This window comes from Schistocerca gregaria, chromosome 4 (genome assembly GCF_023897955.1).
Source record: "Schistocerca gregaria isolate iqSchGreg1 chromosome 4, iqSchGreg1.2, whole genome shotgun sequence".
NCBI classification, from domain to species: Eukaryota; Metazoa; Arthropoda; class Insecta; order Orthoptera; family Acrididae; genus Schistocerca; species Schistocerca gregaria.
This window is the reverse complement of record NC_064923.1, coordinates 504,780,673-504,799,754: the sequence shown is the minus strand read 5'-3', so window position 1 is coordinate 504,799,754 and position 19,082 is coordinate 504,780,673. Positions and strand designations below refer to the sequence as shown.

Genomic DNA, 19,082 nt, shown 5'->3' with positions numbered 1-19,082 from the left:
CTACTACTACTACTACTACTACTACTACTACTACTACTCCACACCCCACACCCTCTCCTCTCATGGCCATCAACGCCACCAGTAACATATTATACAGTAGAAATGAAATTGATATAAGTTATTATAGTCAGACTCATAACTGCTGGTAGTGAATCATGCTATTACCGACTTGTCTGGTGTTAGTCACGTGAAATTAAGAGAAAGTAAATAATTCTGACATCTCTTTCCCGCAGACAACAGCTGATCTAGCTGAAGCTGATAAAAAGAGAAGGCAGGAGTTCAAAGAATATGAAATGCAGAAGGAATTTGAGAAACAAGAGAAATTAAAAAATTTAGATGAGGAACATAAGCAGCAGCTTCAAAAGGAAATAGAAGAGAAGGAAAAGAAACAGAAAGCTCATGAACCAGTAAGTGTAACTTGTTAGTAAAATTAGTAGTACTGAATTGTATCACTATATACTTAAGTTGTTTTTAAGTACTCTGCCATAAATTGTATTGAGATAACCCAAATAGAGGCAGAAACCTTAGATTCCCCAGTCCATGTAAAGACCCAGAGGACCTTGATACTATGGATCATAGGGCCCTTGAAACTGTTTTGGCGCCCCTATAGTTGATTCGGTGTGGAAGCCCTGCCAAGCGGCTCACAATTCTTCTTCTTCTTCTTCTTCTTCTTCTTCCTTTTTTTTTTTGTGTACACATGTGCCAAGCATGGGCCCCTAATCTATTGAAATACTTTTTTCCTTTCCTGTGCAGCAGTTTCATACACTGATTTTATCTTTTGTCGGACTTATTGTCTATTACAGATTCCCTGCTGACAGCCTAGCTCACTCATGGGACATAGATTACGGCTTCTGCCATTTCATCACTCTGTTTTGCACCGTGTATTGTGATTATCGTATGTTGGTCCCAACAACTGGGTTTGATCTCCACCCTTGCCAGTTTTCCTCCAGGAATTTAGTATGTGAGGAGAAGGGGGCACCTGATACCAAACATGGTAGCCAGTCCACGTGGTGAGTCATCAGGTACTCGTACAGTGTTAGCCCTCTTACCACATAGGGATTGCACTTTCGATGCCAGAGATGTCGCCTCTCTGTGCATATCAAGGAGTAGGTGCTTGAAGAGACAATACCTTGGCAGAATTCTCGAATCGTAAAAGGACTGAATTTATAGCAGTCTCTTTAAACAGACCACAGTTAAGTTCAGTTCATTGTGACCCCAGGAATGCTCTCTTTGCCATGCACTGGGAGGAATGTAAAACCAAACAACTTGCAGACACTTATTCCCCTCAGTTCCTGGTTCGCACATAGATGGAGGGTCCTTTCTCTCTACTAAGTCAATGTTCTTTGTGAAGAATATTAAAAACAAAATGTGAAAACTCTCTTCCCCTGTTGAATTATGAAGTGGATCCATCTTAATTCAGATGGCAAATCCTATCCTGTCGTGGTCATTACTCCCTTGTAAACAATTTGGTGGTGCATCTGTTACCATAACACCTAATAAGAAATTAAACATGGTGAAGGGTTCAATTTTTCACTTGGATATGATACAGCAGATGGACGAAGAACTGTGTAAACACTTGGGGAATCAAGAGATCCACTCTGTACAACTTGTACGTCAAAGCCCGCTAGACAATAATATCGACAGTGGATCATTCATCTTTTGCTTTTGAGGAGGATTCAACTGCAGAGAAGGTGAAAATTATAGTTCCCTGTTGCACTGTGAAGCCATATTCCTCGCCCCCAATGTGTTGCTTTAACTGTCAACATACATGATGACAATTACTGAACTTTTTTTAAAAAAAAAAAGTAAATTAGTTACAAACTGTGGCAGGCATACGCTTTATTCAACATGTAAACATTGCTACAAATATTTGGATTTAGGTCATGACATGTTCAATATGCCTGCCATCATTCGCGATGATGGGGCACAGACAAATAATGAAATTCTTTATGATCCGCTGAAGTGTTGGAGCAGCGATGCTGTTGATGACCTGAATGGCTGTTTTCAGCTCAGCAATGGTTTTGGGCCTACTGCTCTACACCCTGTCTTTAATATAGCCTCACAAAAAGGAAACAACATGTATTCATGTTTCGTCTTGCATGAACCACATCTTGTTAAAATCATGGTCGCTTTGGATAATGGGGATGAAATCCTCTTCCAAAGTCTTCATGTATCATTTGGTACATGAAGGTAGTGTCACTGTGCCCTCAAGGAATATTGCACCAATTATTTTGTGGCTGGACAATTGCGTACCACACCATCACCTGTTGAGGGTGCAGAGACTTCTTAATCGTGAAATGCAGATTCTCTGTCCCAGAAAACACCAGTTTTGATTGACAAACCTATCCAAATGAAATAGGGCTTTGTCGCTAAACCAAAACATACAGTGATTACTAATTCCCATCATGCCTCGTGGCCAAAAGTGCAGTTTGAACGTTCTAATGCAAACCATTCATAAGTTATGACGATTTTAGTTCATGTAGCTCAGTAATTGTATGTCTTCCAGGTATACATATAACCCAATTTGTGTAGACTGTTGCTAGCCATTTTGTGAAAATTCACTGCATGTGCTACTACCTGTCTGTGTCAGTTGCGGGAATGACCACCCTCCAGTATTCCCGAAGTGAGATACCCAAATTAAGGGACACAAACTACAGGAACTGAAGGCCTTCCATGGTTCCTGCTGCACCATCTTTGGAAACCACTCCCCTTATCCTACTAAAGAAGTAGCATTCTCCTCTGGTGCGTTCTGTTAACAGGACTCCCTTCCCCCTACAGGTCCGGGTGTTGGAATAGGTCCGAGATATTCCTACCAGTCGTACAAAGCGACTAAATGGAGTTTCAAACGTTTCGGCCTTCATGTGATGGTCCCCTGTAGGGTTTGACCTCCATTCTTCAACATTTTCCTGAAGAGCGAGCCAATTGGGGAAGGGCGCTTTACAAGGTGTATCATGTCCATCATGCATTGAGATCTTTAGCCCACTTTCTCCTCATCGCATTGCAGTCTTGCCCATTCTCTATCTCTTGGGCGAGGACACCTGCCTGGGTGCGTCTTCCACCATGCACTATGCAGTGTGGATTTCTGCGACGACGATGACCGTCGACTTCTTTGCACCTAATATCCAGCACGGTAGCCAGTATCTTGTGGTGGGGCTGTCATGTACGAGCTGCGCCCCAACTTAGTGATTAGGCGTTCATTTTGTCTGGCACATCCATCAGGGTCCAAGGGATAATCAAGTTGCCACTGGTGCCTTCGTCTTGGCCTTTGAGGGTGACACATTGCCTGAGAAGGTCAAGGTGATGGTCTACTGCTGTGATGTAAAGCCATGTATCCCTCCCCTATGCGGTGCTTTAAATGCTGGAAGTTCAGCCATATGACTTCCAGCGTCACATGCAGAGATTGCGGACACCCATCGCATCCCAATATTCCATGTGCCCCACCTCCCATCTGTGTTAGCTGTGGAGAGCACCATTTGCCTTGCTCGCCAGACTGCAGGATTCTCCAGAAAGAAAGGAAATCCATTGAGTACAAGACCCTGGACAGACTGACCTACACTGAGGCTAAGAGAAAATTTGAAGGCCTGTATCCTGGGCGTATGACATTGTCTTACGCCGCTGCTACAACAGTTCTGGCACCATCAGCTCCGCCAATCCAGGTCACCTCTCAGAGCCAGAAGACTACACCTGCCCCCTTGATGGAGAGGGGCATTTCCCGCCCTGTTGCTCCTGCACCAGCTACTTCGGGAGCAACAGCTCCCTCTCTGCGCAACCATCAGGGACGTCCGTCCCCACTTCTAAGCCGGATAAGTGTAAGTCTTCTTTGGCTTCTCTTGCTAGGAAGGGGTCCCTTGGGTCACTCCCTTCCCAGGTTTCTGCGAGTGGGAAAGATGACACCCGCCAGTAGCTGAAGAGCCCAAAAGCAGCTGTTTGTAGGACTTCATGCTCATCCTCAGTCCTGGAGACTGAGCCAGTGAAGTCGTTCCACCCAGGGAGGAAACCCAAGGAACAGCAAGAGAAATCCAGAAAGAAACCCCTAAGACCAAGAAAATTGCGGTGGCACCCACACCACCGCTACCTACAAGCTCTGCGGCTGAGGATGGGGTGGAGATTTTGGCATCCGCAGAGGACCTAGACTTCGTCAGACCCTCATTCACAATGGATATAGACTGCTCAGGCAATAAATCGGTGGCAGCAGGTGACTCTTGAGGTGTAAACTGCCTCATTGAGTGCTCCATACCTTCCCAGTCTCACGGTGTCATCCTCCAGTGGAATTGCGACGGTTTTTTCCACTGCGTGGCTGAGCTACGGCAACTGTTAAGCTTTACACCTGCTATCTGCATTGCCCTCCACTGCTATAAGGGATATTACAGGAACCATAGTGACTATAATCGAGTGCCAGGTGGAGTTTGCATTTATGACATAAACTCGGACTGTAGTGAACATGTGCTCCTTCAAACCCCTCTTGAAGCTGTGGCTGTCAGAATAAGGATGACGCAGGAAATAACTGTCTGCAATGTATATCTTCCTTCAGATGGGGCAGTACCCCTGAATGTATCAGCTGCACTGATTGATCAACTTCCTTAACCTTTCCTACTTCTGGGAGATTTTAATGCCCATAACACCTTGTGTGGTGGTACCATGCTTACTGGCTGAGGCAGATATGTCGAAACTTTACTGTCGCAATTCGACCTCTGCCTCTTAAATACTAGGACCGCCACACATTTCAGTGTGGCACATTGTAGTTACTCGGCCATTGATTTATCAGTTTGCAGCCCAGGACTTTTCCCATCTATCTACTGAAGAGCACATGAGAACCTGTGTGCTAGTGACCACTTCCCCATCTTCCTGTCACTGTCCCAGCGTCAGACACATGGACGCCTGCCTAGATGGGCTTTGAACAAGGCAGACTGGGGAACTTTCACCTCTGCTGTCACCGCTGAATCTCCCCCACATGGTAACATCGATGTGATGGTTCAGCAGGTGACTAGCACAATTGTTTCTTCCGCAGCAAATACGATCCCTCTCTATTAGGGTGCCCAAGGCATAAGGCAGTCCCTTGGTGGTCACTGGAAGTCATTGAAGCAATTAAGGAGCATAGGCGAGCTCTACAGCAGCATAAGTGGCACCCTTCCAGGGTGTATACGACCCGGTAGAGCCGGGAAAAACCCGGGAATTTTTTCATCTGGGAGAAAACCGGAAAAAACCCGGGATATTTTTAGAATTGCGGAAATTTTTCATTGTTTTAGTTTTTAGTTAAATTTTTGTAATTTTGACTTTTAAGAACCGATGATCTAACAGAGGATATTACTGTATCTCACTAATGCAGAATAATACTTCAACAATAAAACATAAACGAGAGAAAAAAACGAAAATAACTTAAACTGCAAGGGAAATGCGCCATATACAATGTCACACAGTGCTCATGCAAGTGTCTGCCAACAGCAAAATGTGTCAAAGGGTTTTATATTAGATTAGTTTTAGTAGTTACGAGCGGGCTCATGCGCATTCACAGTTGAGTCGCGTTTGAGTAGTAGATTCTCCCGCTTCTGGCTACAGGAATGTGGGTGTTGGCTGTGCAAGCAGTTGCAGCAAGCAGTTAGATGCTGTCGGGAAAAGGGGGCGACAAATTCATATTCTCGAGGGGAAAAAACTTGTTTCACAAAGCGCCTAGCATCCAGCGTAATTTTGTCTATCGATTATTCATACGATTTTAAAACACTTCCCTGTTGGTTTTTGAACACCATCTAAGTTGATTTCTGAATGAATCATAAGTTGACTTTTGAATGCATGCATAGTGTACGTGATGTTTCTGTCAGGAGAATCCTCATCGCATCTAGAAACAAACTTTCCGCAGACAAAAGGGGATGGGGCTATACGAGCCGAGGGAGTAAAGCCGAACGGATGAATGCCAATCGCTGTCTGATTATGTGGTTGATTGGGTTTGCGAATGATCAGAATTGTTATAATTACTAGCGAAATCCATAGATTCAGACTACCAGAATGGAAATAAATGACTGACAGGAATAACAGGTGAGAAATATTACGTATTATCTTCTCAGTGTATCCAAGAAAATGAAATTTTGACAGAAAGGTTTTGGCCAGATCGCTACACTTGTAAGGACCAGTAGTACAGTCCCCGGCTAGCAGCCGCGTGAGTTCTATTCTGGAAGTAACGTGGAAAACGTGTTGTTCAAACACGTAATAACACCTAACCGGAAAATAATTGCGGGATAACTAAACCTGTGATACTGGCAGGGTTAGTAAAGTTAACTGGCGAACAAATTTTGACAATGGCACCAATAGCTACAGAATTGGTGATGACAAGATTGTTAGAACGAGGACGGGGATAAACGGGGACATCACACAAATTGTGGAAGAATAAGACAATTCCAAATTTATATAAAAATTTCGTAATACTACTTTTCGATCTCATGCTTGAGAAGCTGGTGCATATGAATGAAATGTGAAACTATTTCCGAACATAAAGCTTTCTGCTTGTTGTAGGCCTAATTGGCATTTGTTATTGGTACTTCGTGGATTATATTCTGTCATGTAATCAAAATGGCCATTTGTGCTGAAACAGTCTCGTTTCTTTGATGTTACAAATTTGCTACCATACTAGAAAGGCCAATTTTGTTTTATTAGTAGACAGTGACAAACTAGACGAAATCAGATTGAGAAACCACACTAGTCGTGGGTATTATTTGTATTAACAGCTTTTTCAGTATCAGATAACGACATTTCGGTTTTTCATGTAGCAAAACGTTTGACAAACTTTGATGAGGTAATATATTCGTTCGCAGAAAGGAAAGCATGCCATGTAAAGCTGTAACAAGATTAGAGAGAAAAAAATACTAGGAGCTAAGGTTTGAAGAAGTGTGTAATTTCTTACTTATCTCTTGTCAGCATTGATTTTATATATCCTATATTTAATTTTATGCCACACAAAACAGCAAGTTATTAACTAATAGGCAATAAAAAGTTCCATTTTCTGAAGAATTCTTGTTCTCTCGATCACAAATAATTCCATCCACTATTAAAGGTGTGAGATTTTTTTAAAGAGGGGCAGGCTGTCAAACCGGCTGACTGAGAGAAGGATAGGCACCACAGGACATTTCAGTTTCCACTCTCCTGAATATAGTTCGGACGTGCGGTAGAAAAATGCTTTATGAAGAGGTGTGGCACTGCACTTCGGCATACTTAAGATCAAATAATATGTCTTCCACTTCCTCGAATACATATGTTTTATGTTTCGAACTTTTTAGGAAGAGGTGCACTAAAAGAGGAACATATTTTGGAAATTTGATTTTTTTTTTTTTTTTTTTGTATTGACCCGGTGAATTTGAAAGTAAAGTTCTGTGTACTGACTCGGCAGAAAATCCTAAGAAATTTTGGTCTTATGTCAAAGCGGTAGGTGGATCAAAACAAAATGTCCAGACACTCTGTGACAAAAATGGTACTGAAACAGAGGATGACAGACTAAATGCCGAAATACTAAATGTCTTTTTCCAAAGCTGTTTCACAGAGGAAGACTGCACTGTAGTTCCTTCTCTAGATTGTTGCACAGATGACAAAATGGTAGATATCGAAATAGACAACAGAGGGATAGAGAAACAATTAAAATCACTCAAAAGAGGAAAGGCCGCTGGACCTGATGGGATACCAGTTAGATTTTACACAGAGTACGCGAAGGAACTTGCCCCCCTTCTTTCAGCAGTGTACTGTAGGTCTCTAGAAGAGCGTAGCATTCCAAAGGATTGGAAAAGGACACAGGTCATCCTCGTTTTCAAGAAGGGACGTCGAACAAATGTACAGAACTATAGACCTATATCTCCAACGTCGATCAGTTGTACAATTTTGGAACATGTATTACGTTAGAGTATAATGACTTTTCTGGAGACTAGAAATCTACTCTGTAGGAATCAGCATGGGTTTCGAAAAAGACGGTCATGTGAAACTCAGCTCGCGCTGTTCGTCCACAATACTCAGAGGGCCATAGACACGGGTTCACAGGTAGATGCCGTGTTTATTGACTTCCACAAGGCGTTCGATACAGTTCCCCACAGTTGCTTAATGAACAAAGTAAGAGCATATGAACTATCAGACCAATTGTGTGATTCGATCGAAGAGTTCCTAGATAACAGAATGCAGCATGTTATTCTCAATGGAGAGAAGTCTTCCGAAGTAAGTGTGATTTCAGGTGTGCCGCAGGGGAGTGTCACAGGGCCGTTGCTATTCACAATATACATAAATGACCTTGTGGATGACATTGGAAGTTCATTGAGGCTCTTTGCGGATGATGCTGTGGTGTATCGAGAGGTTGTAACAATGGAAAATTGTACTGAAATGCAGGAGGATCTGCAGCGAATTGACGTATGGTGTAGGGAATGACAGTTGAATCTCAATGTAGACAAGTGTAATGTGCTGCGAATACATAGAAAGATAGATCCCTTATCATTTAGCTACAAAATAGCAGGTCAGCAACTGGAAGCAGTTAATTCCATAAATTATCTGGGAGTACGCATTAGGAGTGATGTAAAATGGAATGATCATATAAAGTTGATCGTCGGTAAAGCAGATGCCAGACTGAGATTCATTGGAAGAATCCTAAGGAAATGCAATCCGAAAACAAAGGAAGTAGGTTACAGTACGCTTGTTCGCCCACTGCTTGAATACTGCTCAGCAGTGTGGGATCCATACCAGATAGGGCTGACAGAAGAGATAGAGAAGATCCAAAGGAGAGCAGCGCGCTTCATTACAGGATCATTTAGTGATCGCGAAAGCGTTATGGAGATGATAGATAAACTTCAGTGGGAGACTGCAGGAGTGACGCTCAGTAGCTCGGTACGGGCTTTTGTTGGAAGTTTCGAGAACATACCTTCACCAAGGAGTCAAGCAGTATATTGCTCCCTCCTATGTATATCTTGCGAAGAGACCATGAGGATAAAATCAGAGAGATTAGAGCCCACACAGAAGCATACCGACAATCCTTCTTTCCACGAACAATAAGAGACTGGAATAGAGGGGAGAACCGATAGAGGTACTCAGGGTACCCTCCGCCACACACCGTCAGGTGGCTTGCGGAGTATGGATGTAGATGAGTAGAGGTTCACAAATGTCGTAGATCCGGGGCTGATGCGTGGAGCAGTCTGAGTTGTAGTGGGTAGTCTCCACATGACCTGTGTTTACATTTAGTGATTTTGCTGTTTCCGCTTCGTTTACTCTCACGTCAAATGAAAACAAAATGGATATCTGTGGCTGGGAGCTATCAAGTGAATTAAAACACATTCACATAATTACAGAAGGCTAAAATATGTCATTAGTTTCAGATTTTATTTTTTTTCCACCTTTCTGACGGTCAAGCATTAATCGCCTTGCGGAACAATGAAGTTATTTTTGTCTGTTTGCTAAAGAAATTTGCCTTTTGTTAACCTTTTCCGCAGAGGCAGTCAATGTATTTGAAACGAAATGTTTAATTTCAATTGTTCGCTGCATTTCAAGTGCACATTTTCATTTTCTGGCACGTATGACATTACACCATACTAAAGAACCGAACATGATTTAATACAGTACTGGTTCTCAAAGATATTTTACATCCTCAAAACCACACTGAAAAGCTTAATAACAACTTGAGGTCTACTTCATTAAGAATCTGGACATACAAATGTGCACTTAAAGTATGCACTTTAAATGTGCACTTTTTAATATGGTTCACGAAATTCGGATACTCTTGCAGTATCCTCGGATATCTTGTTTCTTTTATGACACAATCTATTATCTTACAATATTTTATACGTACGTACATACGGGCTTTGTACGTCATGATAGCTACCCAAGCGCGTGTCGCCTGTTATCTGCACTCTCTGGCAACTGCTGAAACTAACCTATTTCTAACAGGTCACGGGAAAATATTGCGAATAGTGGTTTGAAAAGCGTTACTTTCAAAGTAAATATCATTTCACGTAAGTTGAACTAAGTGCAAGAATGTACCATGAATTTATTAAATCACAGAGCATTTGACTCTCATTTAAAAATCAACTCTTTGATGGCGAGCCATTTTGACGAATTTCGAACCCTAAAGATCAGACATTTATGTCATTATTAAAAATTTTACTTGCACAATTGTGTGATATCTTAAAGTGTAACAAGCGCAAAAAAGATCAACAGTATATGTGAAATCTTAGCTTCTCTTGCAGCTTGAGAACAATGTTATATGTGAAAGCTTTTCTTTTCTTTTAGCAACACTATGTATATTAATTTAAACTATTAACTTCCCCTGTTTGTTTTTTCATGCTACTTAACAATGATGTTGCTGTTGGCTGGCTACATCACGTGTCCTATGCTCTGAAGATCTGCTGTTATTGGCTGACAAGACACGTGACATGAGCTACGACTGGCTTACAAAAGCGCATCGAAGTTTCGTTTTGTAAAGTTCCGGGAAATTGTACGCCCGTGTATAAAACCATAACCATTCAAAGGATTGATAAGGGAAAATATACTGTCACCCTGAGAAAGTATATTTTTAACCGGGAAATCTGGGAAAAATCCGGGAATTTTTTTTCCTTGTCCACGTATACACCCTGCCTTTCCTGGAGCATCTCAGTCTTTAGACGACTCTGTGCCCGTGTTCGCTACCGTATCAAATAATGGAAGGAGTGTTGGGAGAGATATGTCTCCACCATTGGGTGTCACATGGCACCTTCCCAAGTCTGGGCAAACGTCTTTTTGGGTACCAGCTCCCAACAGCTGACCCTGGTGTTACCATAAATGGCGAGTTATGTACCGACTCAAACGCAATTGCCGAGCACTTTGCTGAGCACTTTGTTCGAGCCTCTGCGTCGGAGAACCACCCCCAGCCTTTCCACACTCAAACGGCGGCTGGAAGGGAGCATCCTCTCATTCACTACACGCTCCTCAGTGCCTTTGCACATTGTCCCAACACAGTTCGTGATTGGATCCACAGCTAGATGATAAAACATCTCTCATCTGACTACAAGCGACATCTTCTCATTATCTTTAACCGGATCTGGTGTGATGGCATCTTTCCATCCCAGTGGCGGGAAAGCAGCATCATTCCGGGGCTCAAACCCAGTAAAAACCCACTTGATGTGGATAGCTATTGGCCCATCAGCCTCACCAACATTCTTTGTAAGCTACTGGAACATATGGTACGTCGTTGGTTTGGTCGGGTCCAGGAGTCACGTGCCTTGCTGGTTCAATGTCAGGGCGGCTTCTGCCAGGGTTGCTCTACCACTGATAATCTTGTGACCATCGCATCGAGTCTGCCATCCGAACAGCCTTTTCCAGACAGTAACACCTGATTGCCATCTTTTTTTATTTATGTAAAGCATACGACACAACATAATGACATCATATCCTTGCCACATCACATTGTATGAGTTGGGTCTCCAGAGACCACTCCCAATTTTTATCCAAAACTTCCTGTCGCTTCGTTCTTTCTGTGTCCAAGTTAGTGGCTCCCATGGTTCCATCCATATCCAGGAGAATGGAGTCATGCAGGGCTCCGTCTTGAGTGTCTGTCTATTTTTAGTGGCCATTAACGGTCTAGCAGCAGCTCTCTGTCTCACCTTCTCTATATGCTGACGACTTCTGCATTTCATACTGCTGCTCCAGTACTGTTGTTGCTGAAGCCGCAAAGTTGTGTGTCATGCACTTCTGTCAGCGTCGTACCATTCATCCGGGACCCACACTTTACCTTAATGACGATCAACTCACTGTAGTGGAGACATATAAAAACCTAGGACTGGTTTTTGACACTCAGTTGACTTGGCTCCCTCATCTTCATCAGTTTAAGCAGAAGTGCTGGCAGCACCTCATGCCCTCTGTTGCCTGAGCAACACCAATTGGGGTGTAGATCACTGCACGCTGCTGCAGCTCTACAGAGCCCTTGTCCAATCCCGAATTGACTATGAGAAAGTGGTTTATGGTTTGGTAGCGCCTTCAGCATTGCATTTACTCAACTCTGTGCCTCACTGCAGGGTTTGACTAACGACAGGAGGTTTTAGAACGAGTCCGGTGACCAGCATATTGGTGGAAGCTGGTGTCCCTCCACTGCAGATCAGACATGCACAACTGCTCACCAGTTATGTAGCACACATTCATAGCTCCCCTGTGCGCCCAAATAACAGTCTTCTTTTTCCGCCCATGGCAGTCCATCTCCCGCATCGGCAACCAAGATCGGGGCTAACGATTGCAGATCGCGTGCGGTCCTTTCTCTCCGAACTGGAGTCCTTCCCTTTACCACCTCCGCTTGCGGTCCGTTCACATATGCCTCCATGGTGTACACCTCAGCCGCAGCTTCATCTGGACCTTAGGACTCCATTAACCCTGCTGCTCTCCTCTGTCACTTCCTCTCGATTCTTGACTTGTTCCGGGGCTCTGAAGTGGTTTACACTGACGGCTCAATGGCTGATGGTCATGTAAGCTTCGCATATGTTCGTGGAGGACATATTGAGCAGCACTCCTTCCCCACTCCTTGCTCTTGCAACTACTGAAAACGCTGCTGCCCCTCTTCAGTAACCACACGTTTGTCTGGCCTCTCAACATATACCCCTCCGTTGTGGTTGTGCCTACGATACGGCTATCTGTATCGTTGAGGCACGTAAGCCTCCCCACCAATGGCAAGGTCCATGGTTCATGTTCATGGGGGGGGGGGGGGGGCAGTACTACTTAAGTATAATCTCTTAAACATGCCAGACAGGAAGTACTACAATAAAGCAATGAAGCACCTAGCTTGAGGTGCAAATTAATCAGATTGGTACAACTTATTCCACCAGCGGTATGAATAAGATTTCCATTGTCTTTGCCCTGTTTTAATGTGATGTTTGAATGACATTTTTGATGTCCTCAGAGGCTGATGCTCCCAATAAAATCATGCTCCTCAAGGAAGTTTCACAGATAGACTCTTTCCTGCAGCCAGTAGAGTGTGAACAAAGAAGAATGGTGTGTAATATTTTCAATTTTGCTCGTCATTTATGTTCATGACTTCTTTACAGAGCAGTGGGAAGCTGAGACATACACTATGAATTCTGATACATTTCGAATTTTTTGATGAGAGAGTGGCAATGTTTGAAGTACTGGTCTGTATTTTCACTGATAGTGGCAAAGCAGTTTTGTTGGAAGATGCACTTCCTTTTACTGCTACTTTTGTCTGTAGAGGCAGTCATCTTTGGTGTTTGTGATAATAGCGAATGAGGAGACAGTACTACTACTTTGTGAATTTCAACCAGGATATCAAAACAAGATCTAATAAGGTTAGCTCATATATTTTGAAATTCATGAACTACACATTAAAAATCAGGGATGGCAAAATTAATATCTTACACCAAGGTTGTTGTAAACCTCAACATTAACTTCTTAGAAGGCCCAGAGTCATTTTAGGTTTCATGACTTTTAGGAAAGAGAATGATTCAGATATAATCTTTAGGTAATTGTTTCATAATATCTTATATACACACTACAGTTTTAATATCCAATCTACTGACAGGTTAACAAAAGGAAGTCCTGTGGCCACTTACTGAATTCTGTGATTGCTCCTCTTGGTCCACTTTCTATATACCCTATAGAGAGGAATAATGACTAGATCTAAGAAATCCCTCTTTGCAAGTAGTTTATATGGTGGGAAGCACACTGTGAATATGCTAGTTTTGAAAAGCATATGGGCAAGAGTTGATGCCTGTAAGCTAGAGGTGACTGAGACAGGTGAGGTATGTAGTTCTCTTATGCAAAACCTCACATCCTTAGAAATGGCATTACTGACCAGCCAACAGTTTGGGAACCCAACATTCAGTGCTCATACACAGCCATTTCTGGCTGAATGGCATTGGGGAGTGATGACCTTTGCAATCCTCTCTAGAATGTGAGACATGCAGCATGGCTTCTGCTGAGGCCTGCCCTAAGGCAACTATGCTAATGCCAGCAGAGTGCTGGGCTTTACCAAGGTGCATCCACAGCATACTGAAGATGCCGTTGACAAGGTAGTGTTCATTTAGGAGATTTCCAATTGTCTTAGGACCACTGTAGATGGGTAGATCTCAGTAGAGACCAGGATGCATGCTCATTACAAGGGTCATTTCACCCAGTGGGTTTCAGACAGCAATAGCTGCGTATAGATGCTGTGAACTTTGGGTCCCCGAGCTGCTGGTTGATCAGTATTGCCAGTTCTAAGGATGTTGTGGGGTTTTGCATTAGGAAACTATGTATTCTGTCCCACTCACCTTCAGCTTACAGGCAGTAATTGTTTTTCATGTGTATTTGAAAATAAACGCATATGTGGTGTTATTTCCCACCATGTGACATAATTGACAAAGAGAGCATTCTTAAAGGGGATTGTAATGTATGCCACGTGCTTGGATCTCCCCCAAAAAAGAATCCTTCAAGATGTAACAGTAAACTTCAGATTTACTTATCAAGTGGAGCAGTAGTAATTTTAGAAAGATATGATTGCAAGGAGCAATGTAGGGTATGTGTATGTCAGATTAAATTAATATATGTTTAAAATTTCTTTGATTTCCTGTGTGCTTCCTAATGAAACAAGAGGTGAGAGGTATGTCTTTTGATCCCTTGAGTGGTCACCTAATTTTCTGCATAGATTGGTGCATAATTCTTGGTATGCAAATTGATAACTCCATTAAGATGGCAGACAAACTCGTTTTATGGACAGTTTGTCTTCCTGTGTGTGCAAGCGTCAAGTAGTCACGAGAATTTTTGTCAGTTTGAAGTTTCAGGGAGTAATGCCTGACAATGCTTTTCTGTTTTCACAAAATCATTCTTTCTCAGTGGAAGCATAAATCATGTCATCAACATGTCATCTGGTCTCAGCATATGGCTACATAACCTTTCCTAGATGCATGTTGCCTCTAACAATTCAAATTTAGTTCTGTTTACTGCCCACTCTTACTTTATTATGAAGTTCATATTTTTTCCCAAAGTCCTTGATGTATACCTTTTAGTCATCAAGGTTTTACTCTTGGTCATTGACAGATTATTAAGGAAGTGATTACTGCCATTTGGGTGTTTCTTTAATATTGGTTATTTTTGTAAGTAGTTTTGCTTTTCTCTTCATGCCACTTCAGTTTGTTGAGTTGCTGCTTGCACTTAAGTGTTGATTGAAATGTATTGTGATTGAGCCTAATTTGAGCTCTGCATCATTCTGTTGTTTGGAGTACACTCTCCCCCAGGATCCGCTAATGGATTCATTGTCAGTTATACGAATAATTGTGGCTGATTAACTCTGCTAGACGAATTAGTTAAGGGAAACAGGCAACATTATTATAAGGAGCCAAAATGTTGAGAGTCTCTGTACCAGACATCTTAGTCCTGATCAGAGGTCAAATGATATTTATAAGCACATCCATTCACCTTACCAGTTGTTTGCCTAATCTTGCAGAAGTTGTTGAACAGTGCGTGAACACTGATCTTAACTTACACTCTTTCTAGGCAGAAGAGGTATCAAAAGAATGCCTCCACCCACTCCTTCAGATGTAATGAGAACTCTGGTTTATCTTTGCATGGGATGCTTTCTGTGGTTTCTTTCTCCAGCATTAGAGCCTCCAGAATATGACCCATGTGGAATCGTTGCTCCACATTATGTCTAAATCATATTTTGTATACTGATAAGACAGTGTTAAATGGCTTGACTGTAGACTTCTCCTCAGGCGTAAGTGATGTTGGATGAGTGTAGCATGAATTTCGACAACTTGTAAAGAATCAAGATTCATCCCTATATCGTTAGGGAGCATATTTTGACATGGGTATTTGTGCTTTTATGTGGTTGTCAACCAGCCACATGTATCTGAATTTTTTCATCCAGATAATTTTTGTTTTGTTAAGTTTTATTTTATGTCAAGACTACCAAAGTTATTATTGTCTAAGTATTTTGTTGATATGTTCAGTGTAATTTGTTACACATTCTAGTATCCTTGCTATTAGGTTCACTGCTTCTCAGTGTTAGTTTATTACTCGTGGTATAGAGCCCCTGTGCCCTCGTGCCTCTTTTTTTCCTCCAACTCCTCAAGTTTGCATGTACCATATTTCCCTCTAGCACCTTGTATAGTTCCTCAATCCCCCTTGCAAAAACCTAGTGCCAAGAGTGGTGTTAAAATGGATAAGAAATACCAATTCCAGGAAGTACGGTGTTGGAAATTGTAGCCTACAATGAGTATTTATTGAGAGAAAGCTGAATAGTATAAGATACATCAGGAACAGCACCCAGTATATTCTGTTGTCAGTCTTATGTCAGGGAGTTGGGCTTTACAACAGGGTAGTAATTATGCATACAGTGTGACCTTCAGATTTAGTCCCAGTGAAGCACATGCGGGGCATGAGGAGATTGTATTTTGAGTGATCTTTTATTTTAGACCAAATGCTGTGAACATTAGTGGCAACAAACTGAGGTAATGAGAAACTCTTGATGATATGTATGATAATCTGCTCATAGATTTATATCTTTTACCAACTGTATAATATTTGTGTTGGACTATTGGTTTGGGGACTCTTATTTTCCTCTTAGTGTGCAATTGGATTCTTATTTTCTCTTATGCACCAATGGTCATTATTAGTATTACACAAGAACTAGTGCTGTGTTAGTGCTTCAAGAAATGAATTAATTTTTTACTTTCATTAAGGTCCTTAAAGTAATCCTAACTATGTCCTTATTGTTACAGCTCCACCATCCTGGTAGCAAGCAACAGCTTGAAGAGGTATGGCAGAAACAGGATCATATGGAAAATCAGGAATTTGACCCAAAAACATTCTTCTACCTTCATGGTACGCATTATTTTAAACAGTCAGAAAATTTTGGTTGTTTATGTTCAGTATTTATGGTACACCTTCTATTCCATGGATTTCCACATAGTAGTTTTCAACATACAATAAAACCACTGTTAAAAAATTGGGTAAAATTTTCTGTTTTTGGTATGCAGTAATATTGTGGCCCCTACAATAGGAATGCTCGAACCTTGTTCCCTGTTATAACTGTTTTGTTTGTCACACTGAGATTCTTTTCTGCAGGCAAAAGGGGACCAGGCTATACAAGCTGAGAGGAGTAAAGCCGAACGAGTGAACACCAATCGCTGTCTGATTATGTTGTTTGGGTTTGTGAATGTCATTGTTGTTATAATTACTAGGGAAATACATAGATTCAGACTACCTGAGTGGGGGTGGCGCCACTATCTTAGTATTGCCTCGGTTCGGAAATGTCATAGATCAGAGGCTGATACGCAGAGCAGTCTGAGTTATAGTGGGGAAGTGTGTGGTCTCCACGTGACCCGTGTTTACATTTAGTGATTTTGCTGTTTCCTCTTCGTTTACTGCTCTCACGTCAAATGAAAACAAAATGGTTTTCTGTAGCCGGGCTCTATCAAGTGAATTAAAATACATTCACATAATTACGGAAGGCTAATATACATTATTACTTTCAGATTTTATTTTATTTCAACTTTTCTGACAGCCATGCATTAATTGCCTTGCAGAACAATGAAATTATTTTTGTTGGTTTGCTAAAGAAATTTGGTTTTATTAATCTTTTACACTGAGGCAGTCAATGTGTTTGAAACAAAGTGTTTAGTTCCACACTATTGGCTAATTTCAACTGCTCGCTGCATTTCAAGTGCACGTTTTCATCTTCTGGCTAGTATAATAAAGAATCAAAAATGAATTAATGCAGTACTGGTGCTCCAAGAAAAATTACATCCCGAAACCCACACTGAAAAGCTTAATATCAGGTCGAAGCCTACTTCATTGGGAATCTGGACATATGAATGTCTTTAAGTAAGCACTTTAAACGTGCCATTTTAGTATGTTTCATGAAATTCCGATGCTCTTGGAGTATCCTCTGATGTCTTTTTCCTTTATGACATAATATAAGATCTTTTAATATTTTACACGTACGAACATCTGGGATTCCTGCTTCATAGCAGCTGCCAAAGCAAGGTGGCGCCTGTTATCTGGCGCTCTCTGGCGGCTACTGAAACGAACCTATTTCTAATAGGTTGCGGGGAAAATATTGCGAATGGTGGTTTGAAATGCTTTACTTTCAAAGTAAATTTTGTTTTACACATGTTGAACTGTGTGCAAGTATGTACAATGAATTTCTTAAATTACAGAGCGTTTGATGACGAACCATTTTAGAAGTATTTCAAGCCGGGAAATCTGGGAATTTTTTTTCCTTGTCCGCGTATGCACCCTGTTTTACATTTAGTTGTATTAACACTTAAAATAATTTACTCTCTGTGACCAACATGCTGCAACTGCATCTTCATACACTTGAGTTCAGATGTTCAAGAGAATGCTCATAGGTTGTTCATGGCCTTTGTGTTTTAAATATCATCCACTTCAGTGAGTGTACTCACACTGGGTATTGTTTTGTTGTTAGGCAAACTGACTCACCCTGTGGTTTTCCTGTGTTAGGATGATGGGGGATTGGAATTGTAGATAATTTTTCTACCATTGCTGTGTAGGATGCTTTAATACAGTGTTTCTTGATCCTTCTGAGTGCCAGGACCCTACATTGTGAAAAGCTGGAGCCTTTAAAAACTAATTTTTGGTCTAAAGCAACACTTATTATGATTCTTTAGCCTCCATACTCACCTAATGTTTAATAATAAAGAAAAAAGGTATAACAGTGCTTCTAATTCTGTTTAGATTTTTATATTACATATAATGTGTTTCATGGACTCCCACAAATTATGCTTGGACACTTGTCAGTGTATAATTTGATATTCAGCAGTTATTTCATTGTTAGTTACCAGTACTGACATGGCCAGTTAGCAACTGGTTCCATCAGAATACAAAAGAAAAATGTACTCACTTATAAGTAGCCTTGAAAACTGCCAAGAGCATTTCGCTTTATTGTATATGTCCTCAATCATGAACTTTAAACAAAGTTTTCCTTCCAAGCTAAGTGATGTTTTTAAGGAAGAGGTTCAAATCTGCCCATTTCCAACCTCTGGAATTGCTGTTTGCAATTCTTGTGGAACATCTAACAACTACAACTGCTTGACAATAGACTACTATCCAAAAGTAGACTTCCAAAATTAATTTAGCAATAACTTTCAATAGGT

General features: G+C 41.5%; 1 protein-coding gene across 2 annotated transcripts in view; it reads left to right on the top strand.

Moving 5' to 3' along the window:
• The window catches only part of LOC126268234 (nucleobindin-2), a 71,054-nt gene that overhangs the window by 14,233 nt on the left and 37,739 nt on the right, over window positions 1-19,082 (top strand). For both annotated transcript variants that reach the window (XM_049973882.1, XM_049973883.1), the window contains exons 5-6: window positions 234-407; window positions 16,686-16,788. In XM_049973882.1, coding sequence (XP_049829839.1) covers window positions 234-407; window positions 16,686-16,788 — 277 coding nt within the window. The remainder of the gene's footprint in view (window positions 1-233; window positions 408-16,685; window positions 16,789-19,082) is intronic.